Source organism: Mastigoproctus giganteus, chromosome 9, assembly GCF_048544385.1.
Source record: "Mastigoproctus giganteus isolate SK-2022 chromosome 9, ASM4854438v1, whole genome shotgun sequence".
Lineage (NCBI taxonomy): Eukaryota > Metazoa > Arthropoda > Arachnida > Uropygi > Thelyphonidae > Mastigoproctus > Mastigoproctus giganteus.
The window spans coordinates 30,973,729-30,994,245 of record NC_143583.1 but is presented as its reverse complement, the minus strand read 5'-3'; the positions used below and the strand labels follow the sequence as shown (position 1 = coordinate 30,994,245).

Here is a 20,517-nt window from a genome sequence, read left to right as displayed (position 1 = left end):
GGAAACTAAATAATTAAGATTTTTTGTTCTGTGTTATGATTATTATTATCAAACTTACCTATGCACCTTGATATGGCAAGCAAGTGCTGAATTATTAAGGAACCTTTTGAAGCATATATCACACTGTAAAGGCTTAGAGTCCTCACTTCCATGCACAAGGTAGTGGCGAATTAAGCGCTCATCAGATGCAAAAGACTTGTAACACAAGTTGCATTTGTAAGGTTTTAATGGATTAATAACACCACGAAAAGTTCTCTGCTTGATAATTTTGCCATGAACACTAGCATGTTCAATCAAATCACGTTTGCTCACAAATTCCTGGAAATAATTTAAACATATTTAATATATCACTACAAAAAATGGAACTGCACAGTATATAATAAACTTTCTGTATTCATGTACTAGAGCTGATATAATCTGATATAATTTCTTAAATCAAATATTGTGATTAAGATCAACTGCATAAGCCTTTAGATACTGAAGCACAATTTCATGTTTAATTGTATAACTGCACATTTGGGGAAGAGGAGAACTGTTTTTAAACCCTAAGGAGTCACATTGAAATAATGTAAATATGCAAATGGGTTAGCCTTTGCATATTTATTTTCTGGTCAAAATAAAGAAAAAATGAAAATAAAAAATATATATCTATATACTGCATATACAAGGTGGCCAAAAATTAACTTTACAACTTTCATTTCAAATAATTCCTATAATAAAGACAAAACAATAAATATTTTAATATAAATGCTTTATTTGGACCTTGCAATTATTTGCATGGAATATAATGTCGGCCAAATGGCTGCCTCTTGCTGCCACACAAATGTGAGCTCTTTCAAGAGCATTTCTCATAACATTTACAAAAATTTCAGGCAAAATTTCAACTATTACTGCTCAAATATTGTTCTTTAGTTGTGCAATCAACGGTGGCACAGACACGTCCTTTAAGATAACCCCACAGAAAAAAAGTTTGCAGCGGTTAAATCTGGCAATCTTGGCGGCCAGTCAATGTCACCACTTCTGGAGTTTAATCGGTGTGGAAACATCCTCTTCAAAATTTTGATTGTGGCTCGTTCTGTGTGATATGTAGCACCATCTTACTGAAACCATATGTTTTCCAAACTCAGTTCATCCAATTGTCGCATTATAGCCTTAGTTGCTAATGCGCCAATAAAACCCAACCCATCCAATTGTTGTGACAGAAAGTTCTCGATCATGGCACAGTAGTGGTTGCTGTTCACAGTTACAGTGTTACCTGCAGCATCTTCGAAGAAATAAGGTCCAATAACATCTGACCAAATTCCACACCATACTGTCACTGTGAAAGGATGTAATGGTCACCGATGAATCACTTGTGGATTTTCAGTGCCCCAATAGCGGCTATTTTGTTTGTTCACATAACCGCTGAGGTAGAAATGGGCTTCGTTGATCATTATGATTTTCTCATAAAAGTTTGGGTCTCCATTAGAGATGAGTAAGACTGAATTACTGTAGTTGCGATGGTGTCCATGGTCTCGAGGCTGAAGTTCTTGAATCAACTATATCTTATATGGATACATATGCAAATCTTTTTTGAGAATATTCTGCAGAGATGACTGCGAAATCTCAATTTGTTGGGAACATCGCCTTGAGGACATTGTCGTTCTTCAGCTACAATTTCACGCAAGATTTCAATATTCTCCACTGACTGTGCATTTCTAACAAGGCCTGACCTTGGCCTATCTGTCACAGCACCGCTTTCCTAGAAATTAGCCATTAAACGAGTAATTATGGGTCTGGAAAGCATATTGTTTCTGCCAAGAATTGGACGCAATTTTCTGAGGGTCACTGTTACTGATGACTGATTTTTGTAGTATGTTTTAATAATAAGAATGTGTTGTTGAATCTTTAAGAGCTCCATAACAAATTTGCTGTGTCTACACTGCTCGAGGGTCAAATATGCACTGTCACGTTTGAACCAAAATGGCGGCCGTTATAAGTTGTAAAGTTATTTTTTGGCCGCCCTGTACATATAGTGGAATGCACTTACATAATCATTGATAAATATACAAAACAACAATGGACCCAAAATTGAACCTGAGGGACTCCACTGATAACATTAGTATATGGAGGGCAGTGTCCATTGATTACCACTCTTTGTCTTCACCCATCCTTTTGTCCATTGTAGCAGCTAGCCCTTAATGCCATACTGCTCTAACTTGTGCAGGTAGTGTTCCATGTGCAACAGTATAAAAAGCTTTTCTAAAATCCAAATATATGATATCAGAATTATTTTTGCATCCACTTTCTTTGTGATTACATCATAGTATCCAATCAAATTGGTCAGACAAGACTTCCCCTTATAGGCGTCTCCGTAGCCAGGTGGGAAGGAGCAGCAGTGCGTAGCACACGCTTCTTAATTTTTTTTTTTTTTTTTTTTTTTTATGTGAACCCCAAACACGAGAGGTATTAGAACCTATAGTACTTGGTACCGTGCTTGGGTTGGAGGTTGAGAAGACGAAAGAAGATATTTGTTGACATTGGACTTGAACTTCTGTAGATTGTAATTTTCAGGAAATACGTATGAAGGAAGGTTGTTCCAGAAAACGGCAGTTGAATGAATAAATGAGGAAGATGAAAAGTTGGTTCTGTGGGTTTGAAGTTGGACAGTAAATGGATGTTGGCTGGTGGCGGCACGTGTTCGGACTGTTTTGAAAGAGAGAGCGGGAATTATAGAAGCCAATTCAGAAGAACAGTGCCCATGGAAGTATCTGTAAAAGAGGCAAGCAGCAGAAACAGTGCGTCTATGAGAAAGATAGTGGAGAGACTCTGTTAGAGATGAGTCATTAATTAACCTAACTGCCCTCTTCTGAATGGAATCAAGAAGCCTGAGAGAGGTTTTGGGGGCACCACCCCAAATGTGGGAACAATATTCCATGGCAGGGCGGATTTGCGATTTATACAGAGTGAGCAGCTGTTTGGAAGAAAAGTAACGCCGAGAGCGAAAGAGAAAACCAAGTTTTTTTGATGCAGAGGAAGCAATATTTGTAATGTGCTTGTGCCAAGAGAGATTAGAAGTCAGGGTAATCCCCAAAAGAGATATATCCTTTTGCCTAGAAATTGGAGTGTCACTAAAGATAAGCATAGGAGCAGAAGAATCCTTTTTGCGAGATATAAGACAAGACTGAGTTTTAGAAGGGTTGAAATCAACTAAGTTGTCTTTGCCCCACTGGAGAATTACCTGAAGATCGGCATTTAAGGAATTGGTAGCAGATTTTCGAGAAGTTGAAGCTGATTGAGCAGGACAAGATTTCTCAAAACGGAAAGTTGAATGCAATGTGCTATCATCGGCAAAACTATGGATAGGATTTCCAGTCAATGGAAGAAGGTCATTGATATACAAGAGGAAAAGAGTGGGGGAAAGAACTGAACCTTGTGGGACACCGGCATTAGTGGAGAAGTTAGAAGACAGAGAGCTATCTACCATCACCCTCAGTGAGCGATCAGAGAGAAAACTGGATAACCAATTACTAAAAACAGTTGGCAAACCATAAGATGGAAGCTTGTTTAGAAGACCTTTATGCCAAACACGATCAAAAGCCTTTGAGATGTCAAGAGCAACTACTTGTGTTTCACCGAACCTTTCCATTGAATTAGTCCATAAATGGGTAACATAAGCCAGGATATCACCAGTGGATCGACACTGGCGGAATCCATACTGGTGATCGTTGATCAGACGGAAGGTTTCTAGGTAGTTTAAGAGTTGGCGGTTAATTGATTTCTCCATTACTTTAGAAAGAGTAGAAGTAATTGCAATGGGACGATAATTGGATGGGAGGGATTTGTCACCCTTTTTAGGAACTGGCTGGATATGAGCAAATTTCCAAGCAGAAGGAAAAACACCTTTGGAATAAGAAAGTGAAAAAAGGCGGCAAAGAATAGGAGTAAGTTCAGGAGCACAGATTTTTAGAACAAGTGGAGAAATACCATCAGGACCTGGAGCTTTCTTAGCATCAAGATTCATCAAAATCCTTCTGATATCCTTTTGACGGAAGACCACAGGAGGCATTGAATGGACCGTGTTGGGAATGGTGGGAGGTGTTTTACCAAGTTCATTAATACATGAGCTGGAAGAAAAATGGGATGCTAGCAGGTCAGCTTTATCCTTGGCTGAAGTGACAACAGAACCATCTGGTTTGGACAGAGGTGGAAGCAGAGATGGGCAAAAGTTGCGGCCAATAGCTTTGGCAAGAGACCAGAATGCTCGGCTACCATTAGGGCAAGAAGCAAGTTTTCTACTCTTAGCCTGTTCAAACTCTAGTTTGGACTGATTAATAACTGCTTTACAATTGTTGCGAGCCTTGGTGTAGGCTGATAAAGAAACTGAAGAATTAGAAACAAGCCAATTACGATATGCAACATTCTTCTCTTGAACAGCCTTAGCACATTTATTGGAAAACCAAGGTTTAGATAAAGGATGAGATTTTAAAGTGGAGTGTGGGATAAAGGATTCCATTCCTGCAAGAATAATTTCACTGACACGATCTGAGCAAACGTTGACATCAGAAGTTTTGAAACAGTAATCCGACCAAGGAAAAGAAGAAAAGAAGTCACGCAGGTCATCCCATTTTGCATTCTTGTAATGCCAAACAACACGAGGTTGGGAATAGCCATGAGATAAAGGTTCCATTGGAGAAGAGACAATCACCAAGTTGTGATCTGAAGTGCCTAAAGGACCTCTCACTTCGACCGTGTACTTAGAAGGGTTGTTTGTGAGAAAAAGATCAAGCGTATTGGCTGTATGATTCGGATTGTCCGGTATTCTTGTAGGTAAATGAACAATCTGTGCTAGGTCATTAGTAATTGCAAAAGCCTCAGCATCTCGACCTGCTGGGTCGGTGTGACTAGAAAATGGAAGCCAGCTGGAGTTGTGAACGTTAAAATCACCAAGGAAAATTACCTCACTGTTAGGAAAGTTGGACTGGAGAAAGTCAAGTTGCAAAGAGAGGAAGTCAAAGAGCTCCAAGTGATTAGTGGAGTTGGGAGAACGGTAGAGACAACAGATGAATTTTACACAATGAGGTAGAGAGATTTTAAGCCAGAGAAGATCGAAGAGAGGAGATTCCAAATTGCCAAGTCTCTGACAAGGAATATCAGAACGGACATATGCACAAGTACCACCTTTGAGGCGAAAGGAATCATACAGCGAATAATTTGGGCATCTGAGATGAGCAGTAGTTGAATCAACCGATAACTGAGATTCTGTCAGAAAAAGTACATGTGGTTTGGCAGACTGCAAGTGGAAATGGACATCGTTGAGATTAGAATTGAGACCACGTATATTTGTGAAATGAATTAGGAAGTCCTTGGGAGGTTTAGATCTTTTCGCAGATAAGCTTGTTCTATTAGTTTGACAATTCATGGTGTATTCAATAGTAAGAAAAAGTGGGTGGGATATGCTGTATGAAGTAATGAAATTTTTGGATATGGTGTACATGTGGTAAGAATATACCCAGATCCTTGACATAACGTGGCCTCGACAATGCTCCCCGCATACACACTACTCGGACTCCCTCCAGTCACTATCTGGCAGAGTAGAGGTAGCAAGATTATACACTAGCTGATCCGGAAGCCTCCTAGAGAGTTACCAATAGGTTCGGTCCGGTGTACTAACTAGCGGCCGGCCTGCGAAAACCGTTTTAGAGCTGTACCCTCGAAATGTAAGGAATATTGGATCTCGCCACGACGTTCATCATAACCTCAAAAGTCATCAATCATACTGCATGATGGAAGAGATAGGGAAGGGTTGACCGGAACTTAGCTCTAGAGACTAAACATGGGTTCCACCACTTCAAGCCTCCAATAAGCAAAGTGGTGGTATTTCACCGTTTGATGAGAGTCATCTACCACCTAGTAGTGCCTGGTAACATAGAGGGGCGGCGTTCCTCCATGTGGTGTGGGCGCCACACCTCGACCCCTGCTTAAGTTGGTTCACACCTGGGTGGTCACCCACCATGTGCTTGTGCATGGAGGTTATACCCAGGATTACTAACAGTCCCACCATCGTGAAGGTGCAAGCAGAGGATTTGGCTGTCACAGACCGTCCGGACTTCGCCGAAATTGGGTCCACTTGACTTGAGTGTCACCCGAATATCAGTTCCATCAGCGTTTTAGACTCCCAGGTAGCAAGTACAGCTCGAACCCCGGTCTTAATTAGACCGGGGTTCGAGCCCGTCACCACCAAATATGGAGGATGCAGAAAGGTCAGGAGGTTTACGGTTCAGATACAGCATTGGTTTGTTAAGGGGAAGTTGTTGTTGTTGTTGTTGTTGTTATTTGGTTTTTAGGAGCATTAGCAACTAAGGCCATATTGCTCCGGGATATGCGGTGGTCATTCTCTGACCTTTCTGCATCCTCCATATTTGGTGGTGACGGGCTCGAACCCCGGTCTAATTAAGAAGCGTGTGCTACGCACGCTGCTCCTTCCCACCTGGCTACGGAGACACCTATAAGGGGAAGTCTTGTCTGACCAATTTGATTGGATATTATGATGTGATCACAAAGAAAGTGGATGCAAAAATAATTCTGATATCATATATTTGGATTTTAGAAAAGCTTTTTATACTGTTGCACATGGAACACTACCTGCACAAGTTAGAGCAGTATGGCATTAAGGGCTAGCTGCTACAATGGACAAAATAATGGGTGAAGACAAAGAGTGGTAATCAATGGACACTGCCCTCCGTATACTAATGTTATCAGTGGAGTCCCCCAGGTTCAATTTTGGGTCCATTGTTGTTTTGTATATTTATCAATGATATTGATGAAGGTATATCAGGCTTAATGTCCAAGTTTGCAGATGATATGAAAGTTGGTAGGGTTGTTAATGACAGTATGCTACTGCAACAGGTTCTAGAAAAGATAGACTGAGAGGTGGCAACTGAAGTTTAACATTGACAAATGCAAAGTACTGCATATGAGTAGTAGTAACTCCAGAGTAGTGGAGAATGACAAAGACCTGGGGGTAATTGTGCAGTCAGATATGAAGTTTTCTGAACAGTGCAGACAGGCTGCAAGTGTAGCTCATGGAGTCTAGTTAATGTTATATAAGAATTTTACTGACGGGGATAAGAAGGTGATTATGCCTTTGTATAAGGCAACAGTCAGGCCACATCTTAAGTACTGCATACAGGTCTGGTTGGGTTTTATTGGCGCATTAGCAACTAAGGCTATAATGCACTGACAGGTCTGGAGATCTCATCTTAGGAAAGATATTGAGCTACTAGAACGAGTACAGAGAAGGGCAATGAGATTAATGAGTGGAACAAAGGGTTCCACTCACTAATCTTGAGTGGAACAAAGTTCCACTTAAGTCTTGAGTACTGTATACAGGTCTGGAGACCTCATCTTAGGAAAGATATTCAGCTACTAGAACAAGTAGCTGAACAGGGTTGTTACTGTCATTAACAACAGTAATGGCAGTGTGCGATTGCAACAAGATCTAAATAATTTGGGGAGATGAGCTAAGAAGTGGCAACTGAAGTTTAACCTTGACAAATGCAAAGCACTGCATATGGGTAGAAGTAACCTCAGAGAAACGTACCAACTGTGTGGTACTACACTTAAGGTGGTAGAAAATTAAAAAGACCTGGGAGTAACTGTGCAGTCAGATATGAAGTTTTCTGAGCAATGCAGACAGGCTGCCAGGGCAGATCATGGGGGTTTTGTCAATGATATGTAGGAATTTTGCTAGCAGGGAAAAGGAGGTGATTGTCCCGCTGTATAAGGCAATGGTCAGGTCACCCCTTGAGCACTGCATACAGGTCTGGAGGCCTCATTTTAGGAAGGATGTAGATTTGCTTGAGCATGTACAAAGAAGGGCAACAACATTGGTGAAGGGAATGAAGGGATTCTCTTACCAAGAGAGGCTTAAGTTCTGCAAATTGCAGTGGCTGGAGACTAGGCACCTGTGCGGTGATCTGATTGAGGTGTATAAGGCCTTGAATGGGTTGAGCATGCTGTGTTCTGATGGGATCCTTCCACTTGTTTAGATTACAAACCTAAGGGGGCATAAATTCAAATTAAGAAAAGAAGAGGTAGAATAGATGTGCGGAAATTTGCCTTTAGCCAGCCTTTAGAAAAGTGTGGTTAATTGCTGGAACAAACTTCCATCTGTCATTGTGGAAGTTGATAATTTAAATAAATTTAAGGAGGAACTGGACAGACATTTGGAGGGAATGGTGTGATTTTTTTTTTTTTTTTTTGGCTGATGCTGCATAAGCTCATACATTTGCTTTTTTGCATCACATGCCACCACCACTACTACTACTAGTAGTAGTATAGAGAAGGGCAATGAGATTAGTGAGTGGAACAAAGGGTTGCTGTTATGAAGGAAAGCTTAAGTTCTGCAAATTGAGTGTCTGGTCTTGCCCTGCCATCCTTTGTATCATCTGCAAACTTTGAAATTAAGCATGATATACCCTCATCAATATCACTGATAAATTGAAAACGACAATGGACCCTGCAGGGATCCTTGGGGAATTCAACTAATAACATTAACAGCATAACCTCCATGTCTATCCTTGCTGACTTTACTCCTCTTCTATACCTGTTTTCTTCCCCCACCTCCCATCCCAACATATTACTATTACTACATCACAAAGTAGCCATTTCCTGCCCTAATCAACAACAACAACGTACGAAGTGGCAAACAAATTGAACCTTGCCAACTAAGAGAGAGACAAAACATGCTTGGTTTCATTTGGATATATGAAAAAATACTGAGCACATTGGGATACATTATCAAGACTTATGAAAAGCAGAGTTACAGATTTGATGTGAATCATATAGTTCAAATGCTCACAGCAATAATAAATGATAACTATTCTCTGTCTTTTTCCACTTAACCATTCCTTTATCCTATCAGTAACTTGTCCTTGATGCCACATTGGTCCAGATTGTGCAGCAGTCTTTTATGTAAAGCAGCATCAAAAGCCTTCCTGAAATCCAAGTATATGATGCCAAAATTATTTTATGCATCCAGTTTTTGATCATTGCATCATAGTAACCTATCAAATCGGTTAGAGAATACCACCTCTTAACAAATTCATGCTGTGATTGCAGCATAATTGCATACCTGTTGTTATAATTACTCACATCACCTTTTGATCCTCCTTATGATTCTGGGATCGATTTGCACATCTCCAGTTCATAGGGGCCTCCCCTGAATCCAAGGATGCTCTCATAATTAAGGCTAAGGGTTTGCTTACCTCTTTTGCTGCCTCTCTTAATATAACTGGATAGATTTTATCCAGCCCTGGTGCCTTTTTTATGCCCATCTACAACAATTTCTCCTCCACTTTCCCTTCAGTTATCACAACACAACTGTGCTTCAAGGTTGGTCTGTCTATTTCCAAATGATAACTTTCTTCAAAATTGGCAAATTCAGCTCAAAAAGATCAAAACCTGTTCATTGTATCATCCACAGGATTCAAACCCACAAACTGATAGCAAGTGCCATTATGCTGTTGTGGAAGTTTCAGATAGAAAATGTGATGAAAATAAAACTGGCAAGAAAATAGTACCATAAAACTTTTTGCTGTCTTCCTAGAATTAAGTATTAATTCTAGGAAGTAATGGGAGTCAAAGCAAGGGCATCAAAGTATGAGTAACACAAGCAGTAAACTACTCCAGTTAATCACAGTTTGACTCCCCATAAGTTGTTGTAGGCGAGCATGTGCATGCACACACAAAATACTCATTCAAGGTCAATATTGCTCTAAATAAGAGGAATTCCAGGTATATTTATGCTGTTGTGCGGTTTCGAAATGCATTATTATTGCTGTGAGCATTTGAACTATATGATTCACATCAAATCTGTAACTCTGCTTTTCGTAAGTCTTGATAATGTATCCCAATGTACTCACAGTATTTTTTCATGTATCCAAATGAACCAAGAAGGTTTTGTTTCTCTCTCTTAGTTGGCAAGGTTCAATTTGTTTGCCACTTCGTACATTGTTGATTAGGGCAGGAAGTGACTACTTTGTGAGGTAGTAATAGTAACAGGTTGGGATGGGAGGTGGGGGAAGAAACAGGTATAGAAGAGGAGTAAAGTTAGCAAGGATAGACATGGGGTTATGCTGTTAGTTAAGAAGCACATAAAATCTAAGGCAGTGCATTCAATTGATGTGGCACCTCCATAGCCAGGTGGGCAGGAGCAGCAGTGCATAGCACACACTTCTTGATTAGACCAGGGTTTGGGCCCGTGACCACCAAATATGGAGGATGCGGAAAGGTCAGGTAATGACTACCACATATCCCCAGAGCAATATGGCCTTAGTTGCTAATGCTCCTAAAAACCAAATAACAACATCATCAATTGATGTGTTTGCTCCTAATGCCCCTAAAAACTAAATAACAACAACATCAACTGGCCAAACACATCAATTGATGTGTTTGGCCAGTGTAATGTTGTATCAGTTTGGTGTGACATCAGCACTGGGAAAACAAAAACTAGAGTAGGAGTGTGTTATAGGCCGAATGGCTGTGATGAGTACAACGAACAACTATACACAATTATAGAAGTGCCTCCGTAGCCAGGTGGGAAGGAGCAGCAGTGCGTAGCACATGCTTCTTGATTAGACTGGAATTCGAGCCCGTCACCACCAAATACGGAGGATGCGGAAAAGTCAGGGAATGACCACCGCATATCCCGGAGCAATATGGCCTTAGTTGCTAATGCTCCTAAAAACCAAATAACTAACTAACTAACACAGTTATAGAGTGGGCCAGTAAATTAGAATGTTTTATAATGGGAGATTTTAACTTTCCACATATTGACTGGAACTTGTGGTTTGATCCCTAGCAAGACTTTTCTGAATTTATTGGATGACTGTTTTCTACAACAGCATGTTAGAGAGAGGGGAGTGTATACATGCAATAAAATTTAACTTTATCACAATATGACTGGAAATAAGTTGTGCGAAGAGAAAACGCCTATAACGACAGCATAGCTGAAAAGCTGGAACACGTGAAGTACTCGAATTAAGTGCTTACTACTGCTGTTCCTTTAGAGAGAGAAAGAAAGAGAGAAAAATATTCTTGATCTGATTATCCAGGGGTGGGCCATCCCGAGGATGTAAGGGGTTCACTGCACCCAGGTGGCAACGTTCAAGGGGCACCCTAAAACGTGAGACTTACATACCATATGAAGAAAATTTTAAAGGGGAGCTCCAGATTTCAATTGGCACCCAGGGTTGCAAACTGCGATTGGCCCCTGGGTGCCTCTTACCCTAGGAACGAACCTGTGATTATCAGCAGTGATTATGATTATTCATGTACAGCAATACCTCGCTTAGCACTGCTTCAAACAGCACAGGTTTCACTATAACATGGTTTTCAATTAAGTTTAAGTCCGTGACAAGGCTTTTGGTATCGAGTACCATAATAGTCATAAAGTTTAGTGTTTTATGACTATAATGTTCCGTCGCCCAGAAAGCTCCTGGTTGTTTATCTTTTTGTATCTTAACTTATAATAAATTTATTAGTTTTCCGAGGAAGCAATAAACTTTATGACTAAGTTTAAGTCGAAAATTTACAGTAATAGCCAAGACACGTACTCCACATATATGCTGCATTGTTGTAGCCTAGGTATATATGTACATATATGCTGTGGTGCCAACTCTATTGTCTCACATGTACATGTGCCAATAGCTCTCTTCAGGCAGTCGGCGTCAACAGTGTTCAGTGTTCCATCCTGACGAGATAAGGTAATAGCTTTTCAAACTTTTTATTTCACAATTTATTTTTTACCCCTTTAAATACGAAACAATAAGTCAAAAAAGGAAAAGTAATGAAAGCGGTGGAGCTACTAAATGTAAATGGCTTGTATTAGAAAAAAAACTTGATATTATCAAGTGCCATGAAGATGGTGCATCGTATGCTAAAATCGCGTGTCAAAATGGAATGAATGAAGCATCAGTGCGAACGATTATTCGAAAGAAGGTTCAATATAAAGAGCAGGGAATTTCTACAGCATCTTACATGATGAAAGGGATAACTAAGCAAAGAAGGTTGCTATTGATTAATATGGAACATCTTTTATTGATATGGATGGAAGATTGTAATCAAAAGAGAATTCCTTTGAGTCAAAACATCATTCAAGCGAAAGCCATGAGCCTTTATAACATGCTGAAGGAAAAAGAAGAAAATGAAGAGGAGGAGACTAAAGAAATATTTACAGCCAGTCGTGGTTGGTTTTTTTCTCTTTAAAAAATGTGTTGGGCTTCACAATGTTTGTATCTTTAGCATTAGCATTAGTAGAGGCATTTGATGCAAGAAAGCAAGCTTATGCAGCATCAGCCAAAAAAAAAAAAAAAAAAAACCCACTTCCACTTCACCCCTCTGTTCGTTACAAATACCTGTCCAGCTGAGCCTTAAACTTATTTAGGCTATCAACCTCCACCACAAGGGATGGAAGTCTGTTCCACCAACCAACCACCCGCTGGCTAAAGGCAAATTTCCTCACGTCTATCCTACATCTGTCTTTCCTCAATTTGAATTTATGCCCTCTCAGGTGATTTTTCTGAGCTAGAGGAAGAATCCCATCAGCATTGAGCATGCTTAAACCATTCAAGGCTTTATACACCTCTATCAGATCACCTCGCTGGTGCCTAGTCTCCAGACACTGTAATTTGCAAAACTTAAGCCTTTCTTCGTAAGAGCACCCCTTTGTTCCATTCACTAATCTTGTTGCCCTTCTCTGTACTCGTTCCAGCAGCTCTACATCCTTCTTGAAATGAGGCCTCCAGACCTGTATACAGTACTCTAGGTGTGGCCTGACCATTGCCTTATACAATGGAATAATCACCTCCTTATCCCTGCTGGAAAAATTCCTGTATATCATTGACAATACTCCATGAGCTACTCTTGCAACCTGTCTGCACTGCTCAGAGAACTTCATATCTGCCTGCACAACCACCCCCAAGTCCCTTTCATTCTCTACCACTGTCAGTGTAGTACCACAGAGTTGATACGTTGCTCTGGGGTTGCTGTTTCCCATGTGTAGTACTTTACATTTGTCAATGTTAAACTTCATTTGCCACCTCTCAGCCCATCTGCTCAACCTTTCCAGATCCTGTTGCAGCAGCATAGTGTCAGTAGTGTCCTTGACAACCCTGCCAACCTTTGTATCATCTGCAAACTTGGACATTAAGCTTGATATACCATCATCAATATCATTTATAAATACAGAAAACAATAATGGACCCAACACTGAGCCCTGAGGGACTCCATTAATAACATTAGTCCACGATGAGCAGTGTCCATTGATTACCACTCTCTGTCTTCTCCCCCGCAACCACCCCTTTATTCATAGCAGCAATTTGCCTCCAATGTCACACTGCTCCAATTTGTGTAGGCAGTCTTCCATGTGCAACAGTATCAAAAGCCTTTCTAAGATCCAAGTATATAATATCAAAGTTATTCCCTGCATCCAGTTCTTTTGTGACTGCATCATAATATCCAATCAAGTTGGTCAGGCAAGACTTCCCCTTAACAAAACCATGCTGTGTCTGAGCTATAACTGAAGTCTTGTCTAAATGATCCTGCAGTGCTTCTTTAACCAGTGCCTCCATTAATTTTCCTGGAACAGAAGTTAAGCTCACAGGTCTATAATTACTTGTGTCAGCCTTTGATCCTCCTTTGTGAATTGGGGTCACATTTGCACATTTCCAGTCTATGGGTACCTCCCTTGAGTCCAAGGAAGCTCTCATAATTATGGCTAAGGGTTTGCTTACTTCCTTTGCTGCCTCCTTTAATATAACTGGATAGATCCCATCCACCCTGGGTGCCTTTCTTGTGTTTATCTTCAACAGTTTCTCCTCCACTTTACTCCCAGTTATTTCAAGATTCTGTAGCTTACTGCTAGAGTTGAATACACCTCTGGCATTCCCCTTGCTGAATAACTCCTCATGCAAAATATTCATTTAGTTTGTTAGCTACCTGAGCAGGATCATCAACAGTTGACCCATCAATATCAAGTGGACCAATCTGATTCATCCCCTTCCTTCTAGAGTTAACATAAGTAAAGAACTCTTTGCTGTTTTTCTTTGCATCCCTTGCCAAGGATTTCTCGTAATCTGCCTTCGCCTGCCTAACCTCCTTTGTAACTTGGTTGCATATCAACTTGTATCTATCATAGGCTTCTGTGTCATGTGTTAATTTGTAAGTATCCCATGCATTTTTCTTCTCTGCCATATGCCTCATTAGTTCATCTGACATCCATTTTGGCCTAAACCTTGAACAATATTTCTTAGTTGGTATGTAAAGCCTAGTAGCTTCCAAGATAAGTTCTTTGAATGCTTCCCATTTTGAATTTGCTGTTGGTAACATCATCAGTTGGTCCCACTGTATAGAATTTAAATACTGTCTCAGTCCATCGTAGTCGCCTTTACGGTAGCAATAACCCTTCCCTTTACCCCTAATGGTAGTTACCTCTTTGAGTAAATCCCACTTCAGCACACTGTGATCACTGCCACCTAGTGGTTCGTTTATCTGCAGATTCTTAATGCATGAAGAATCACTGCTGATAATCAAATCAAGAGTATTACTCCCTCTAGTTGCCTCCCGAACATGCTGATGTAGAAAACAATCATCCAATAAATCCACAAAAGCCCTGCTAGTGTGTGAGTAACCAGCCCCCAAATTCCAGTCAATATCTGGGAAATTAAAATCTCCCATTATAAGACTCTCTGATTTACTGGCCCACTCTATTTCTCTGTACAGTTCCTTATTATACTCATCAGAGTCATTAGGCCTATAGCACACTCCTACTCTCAATTTTGATCTCCCAATGCTTATGTCACACCAAACTGACTCAACACTGCACTGTCCGGCGATGTCGACTGGCTTCACTTCCTTGGTTTTTATGTGTTTCTTAACTAATAGCATAACCCCTCCCCCCTTCCTATCCTGTCTATCCTTTCTGTAGACGTTGTACTCCCCAAATTGCAGTTCTGCATCCCTTATATCTGTGTGACACCACGTCTCTGATATCCCAACAATATCTGCCTTTGATGTTTTGAGCAATACCTCAAATTCATCAAATTTATTTACTAAACTCCTAGCATTGGTGTACACGCAAGTATACCTGCACCTGTTTCTATTCTTAGCTACCCTAACACAACCCATGTGTTTACTTGTACTGCAATGGCTCCCAGCAGTCTCTGAAATACCATGCATCTTGTTTTCCAGGCTTCTGCTGATTCTAATAGAAGCAGTGCAAGAATCTCTTTCACCTCTGCCAGTGGCTACTGTCAATCTATTGGTCTTTGTCTCCCCCCAAGCTAGCAGTTTTCCGACCCACCTAACACTGCCTCGATAGCATCAGCAAATATTCTTGCACCCTTTCTATTTAAGTGTATCCCATCCCTGTAGAAGCAATCTCTCCTGTTAACAAGTACAGTCCAGGCTGAAAAAAATTCTACCCCTTGAGCCTTGCACAATCTTTCCAGGGCCGAATTGATCGACAAGGCTCTCATCATATACTCCATCCTATCGTGTCTGGGCAGAATTGCAGACACTTTCAAATTCAACCCTAATTCTTAGGTGAAAGTGCAAGCAAAGACGCTGCTGCAAGAATTCCCAGTGAATTTAAAGACATCATTAAGGAAGGTGGCTACAAGGACAAACAAATTTTCAACGTCGATGGAATTGGACCGTTCTGGAAAAAATGCCCTCACGAACTTTTTTAACTGAAAATGAAAGGCCCAACCTGGATATAAAGCATCAAAAGATCGTTTAATACTTTTCTTGGGTGGAAACTCATTTGGGGATTTTAAATTTGTGAGAGCAGAGCAGAAAACCCAAGAGCTCTAAAAGGTTGTGTAAAAAGCACATTGCCCGTAATTTGCCGACCCAATAAGAAAGCATGGATTACAAGAGAATTGTTTACAGAATGGTTCACAAATTATTTTTGTCCGAAGGTTGAACATTACTGCAAAGATGAAGGGAGTTCAAAATTTTGTTGCTTTTAGACAATGCACCAGGTCATCCACCTGAAATTTCTGATCTCAATGAAAATATAAAAATATGCTTTCTTCCACCTAACACAATGTCTCTCTTACAACCCATGGATTAAGGTGTAATTGCTACATTTAAGGCATATTATCTGAGGTGAACTTTTTCCCAAGGGACTGAAGCTTCAACAGAAGTGGGATCATCATCTTTACAAATATTTTGGAAAAATTATAACATCAGGAATGCGATCGAAAATATACCTGCATCTTGGCTAGAAATCACTGCCAACAACATGTATTCTGTTTGGCAGCATGTTTTGACCCATTTGGAAAATGATTTCACTGGTTTTGAATCGCAAATTCAGACAATTGCCGAAGACATTGTGAAGATCGGAAAAGACTTGGGATTCAAAACTTTGGACACTGCCAATGTACATGACTGCTTAGACTCACATGCAAATGACTTAGCTGATGCAACTCTCATTGAAATTGATAAGCAAACTGCATATGAAGAAGAGGAAAACAATTCTGAAGTGGTTAAAACCGAAGTGGCATCAAAAGAATTTTCAACAGAAGAATTGGAGAAAGTTTTTCAAGAAGCTGACATGGCCTGCAAGGGGATTATGAATGGAGATCCAAATGTTGAACATAGCATCAAGATACGGCAAATTTTACAAGATGGGATTCGATGCTACAAAGACCTGTATGCTGAGAAAAAGAAGAGACGACTTCACCAGACTTTATTATTGAAATACCTAAATAAACAATAAAGTTTTTTTTCTCATCTCTCATGATGTTACCTTTTCATTAATAAAATTTTTGCAATATTCTTTTATTTCAAATCCTTTTAATTGGCTATCAAGCACATTTATAGATTTATTATAATTTGTTTATAGACTGAAACAGTCTATAAACAAATTAGAGACTGTTTCTCTGGTACGCATTCAATTAAAACCAATTATAATTATACCTCAATCAGCATGGTTTCACACGGAACAGTTTCGGTACGAATTATCAGTGCTATACGGAGTATTGCTGTATTAAGAATCAGTAGGTAAACATCAACAGAGCATTCAATGAATTCTACAATTGTGCGCTTATATAATATAAAAAATAAGAGACTTTAACTTTACCCCAATACGCTTTTGTAGAATGCTTCAGCATGCCAAACTCCAGAAATGAATTGAACACAAATAAAATTATATAACGACTTCTCTCATCCAAAGACACATGAATGGCTCGACACATCTGTGACCGATAGCTAAAGACCCCCAACACTACCACCAACACATCAAACCACCACCACATAACCTAGATGACAGAAGGCATTATGTCTAATAAAATTATTAAAAAGGGCTGCGGAAAGGAATACTTAAAAAAATAAATTAGTTAAAATAATTTAGAAACAAATTTGAATAACTTCCTTCCTAAAGTGGACTGGGTCTTTTTGACGGTGTCTTGGTCACAGGATAGGAGTAACACGAATTAAACGAGCGAGACTTTAATATAGAGATTATTCAGTATCTTGGAGCATGCAAGATAATCACCATGAATCAGACATGAGATATGGGCGACGTGCATTATAGAATTTACGTGCATTTTGATTTCCAGGGTTTCAGCGATTAATAGTTTAGTGTAGTTACAAGGTATACTAAGTATTTTGGACTTGTTAAATAAAAAAAGTGCGGTTTTTGCTGATGACACAAAAAGACAATACTGAGGCACCTTTCCTAGAAGCATGAACAAGGCCAAGGGTTGTTTCACTCTCACATCCATTGTACATCGCGTATGATGTACAATGGATGTGATGGGTTGGAGTCACATTCACTACATGAGATATTGTATACTAGATGATTAATCTGCTTCGAAAATGACAACATGATTGAACGATTATTTATTCGGCATGTAATTCACAATACTATTTTGTATTTTTATGTAATTTTTAATTACATAAAAATAATATTAAATTAGCTTTGAACATTCGGTATTCTATCAACCAGAGATATCTGACCCAGGTTAAATAGGCTAAAAAAATTTTTATACCCTAACAATTGGTTATCATTGAAGACTACCATTAATGTACGCCACGAAGTGTTAACTGTCGAAATCAGAAACCATCGTATAAGTTGAATGCATTATCATGTATGAGTGTGTAAGGATATGCAATCCATGCGTTAGACAAGAATATGCAGCACTGGCAAATGTTAAGTTTTTAATTATATTCAGCCGTTTTATTGACTTAGTTGTTATATTAAATTATTTTCTATAAGTAGCTTACAGACCTAGTCAAGTTCCTTGGTTTATTTTGAATTTAGATAGCGATTTTGAAAGTTAATAATACTTAGTGTCCATAGATTTACAGTATCATAACTTGGTGCCACTGTTATACGATACAAAGTATATCCTGAACTAGATAGCGTAAGGTTTATAATAAAAACTAGAAAGCAAAACAGTAGCACTGTGTTAGAAATCTGTTAGCTTAGTATAGTATAGTATTGTAGAGTATAATCAATTAATCAGTAAAACTTATTAATCTTATTAAATTGCATTGTCAATTAAATTGTATTTTTTAATTAAATACATATAACGACCTAGATTTTACAAACATAACATTATAAATTAATATATATAACTTGAAAGTTGATATGAAAGTCATATAACGTAACTCGGAGATAATACTTGATACTGAAATATATATATATATATATATATATATATATATAGTGTTATAGCTGCATTGCGATATAAGTTTAGGGTTATATTTTTGAATTGAAATTGAAATTTAATTTGAAATTTAATTTGAAATTAAATCGAAATCATGACTCAGACTGGAGCAGCAAACCAAAGGTTCAAGCTAATAGGAGAGCTGTGGCACAGGGGAGAATGAGGGGGGGGGGGCAGTTGTCCGTTGAATCACAGCCTTTTGAAATGTACTGCATGTTTGATGTATGTGGACACTCAGAAACGGGACATGATATTGCCAAGGGAAATCTCTTTGTGTGTGTGCGATGTAAGGAGTATGAGGAAATCAGACGCCAACTCAGCTTTGTTATGGGACTATATGAGAGCTTGAAGAACATCATGGATGCCCTCGAAGGATTTAAATTGAGGGACCCATCAAGCTCTCAGCTGCCCACATCAACATCAGAGTTTGCATTTCAACATCACGCAACACAGCGGCAACCCCCAAGGCAAAATGCACTGGTCTCAAAGGAACTAGTTGTAGGTGACTCTATTGTCAGGGAAACGGGGCCCATATTGTGCAAAAAGGATAGGTGGAACAGGACCAGGGTATGTCTGCCAGTGGCAAAGGTTGATGATGTTGTAGAGCAGATAACTATTAAAGGCACAAAAGGTGATATTGTTGTACACTTTAGCACTAATAATATTAAGAGTAAGAGAATCACTTAACTAGTACAGTTCAATGTTGAAAAAAAGCTGTGAGTAAGGGTTAAATTTGAAAGTGTCTGTAATTCTGACCAGACACGATAGGAGGAAGTATATAACAAGAATATTGTTTATCAATTTGGCAAGGCTCATGGGGTAGAATTTTTTTCTGCCTGGTCTGTACTTGTTAACAGGAGAGACTGCTTCTACAGGAATGGGATACACTTAAATAGAAACGGTGCAAAAATATTTGTTGATGCTACCGAGGCAGTGTTAGGTGGGTTGGAAAACTGCTAGCTTGGGGAGGGGGTACACAGACTATTAGATTAACATTAGCCGCTGGCAGAGATGAAAGTGATTCTTGCCCTGCTTCTATTGGAATGAGCAGCAGCCTGGAAAACAAGGTGCAGGCGATTTCAGAGACTGCTGGGAGTTATTGCGGAACAAGAAAATATATGAGCAGTGTTAGGGTAGCTAAGGGTAGGAACAGGTGCATGTATACTTCCATATACACCAATGCTAAGATTTTGGTAAATAAATTTGATGAATTTGAGGTGTTGGTCAAAACATCAAAGGCAGATATCAGAGATGTGGTGTCACACAGATATAAGGAATGCAGAACTGGAATTTTGGGAGTACAATGTATACAAGAAGGATTACCAGGATAGCAAGGGAGGCGGGGTTATGCTATTAGTTAAGAAACACATAAAATCCAAGTAAGTAAAGCCAGTCGACATGGCTGGACAGTGCAGTGTCGGGTCAGTTTGGTGTGACATAAGCACTGGGAAAGGGAAATTGAGAGTAGGAGTGTGTTATAGGCCTAATGAGTCTGATAAGTATAATAAACAGCTTTACAGAGAAATAGTGTAGGCCAGCAAATTCAAAAAATTAATCTTGGAAGCTACTAGACTTTTCATACCAAGAAATATTGTTCAAGGTTTAGACCTAAATGGATGTCAGATCAACTAATTAGACATGTGGCAGAGAAAAAAACATGCACGGGATACATATAAATTAACAGTTGACACGAAAGCCTATGAGAGATATAAGCTGGTCTGTAACAAAATCACAAAGGAGCTAAGGCAGGCGAAGGCAGATTACGAGAAATCCTTGGCAAAGGATGCAGAGAGTTCTT

At 39.4% G+C, this 20,517-nt stretch overlaps 1 protein-coding gene across 5 annotated transcripts in view; it reads right to left on the bottom strand.

The window, feature by feature from the left end:
- Nucleotides 1–20,517, bottom strand: part of LOC150080131 (uncharacterized) — a 660,399-nt gene that overhangs the window by 155,302 nt on the left and 484,580 nt on the right. For all 5 annotated transcript variants that reach the window (XM_090382143.1, XM_090382148.1, XM_090382147.1 and 2 more), the window contains one exon: nt 59–318. In XM_090382143.1, coding sequence (XP_090238269.1) covers nt 59–318 — 260 coding nt within the window. The remainder of the gene's footprint in view (nt 1–58; nt 319–20,517) is intronic.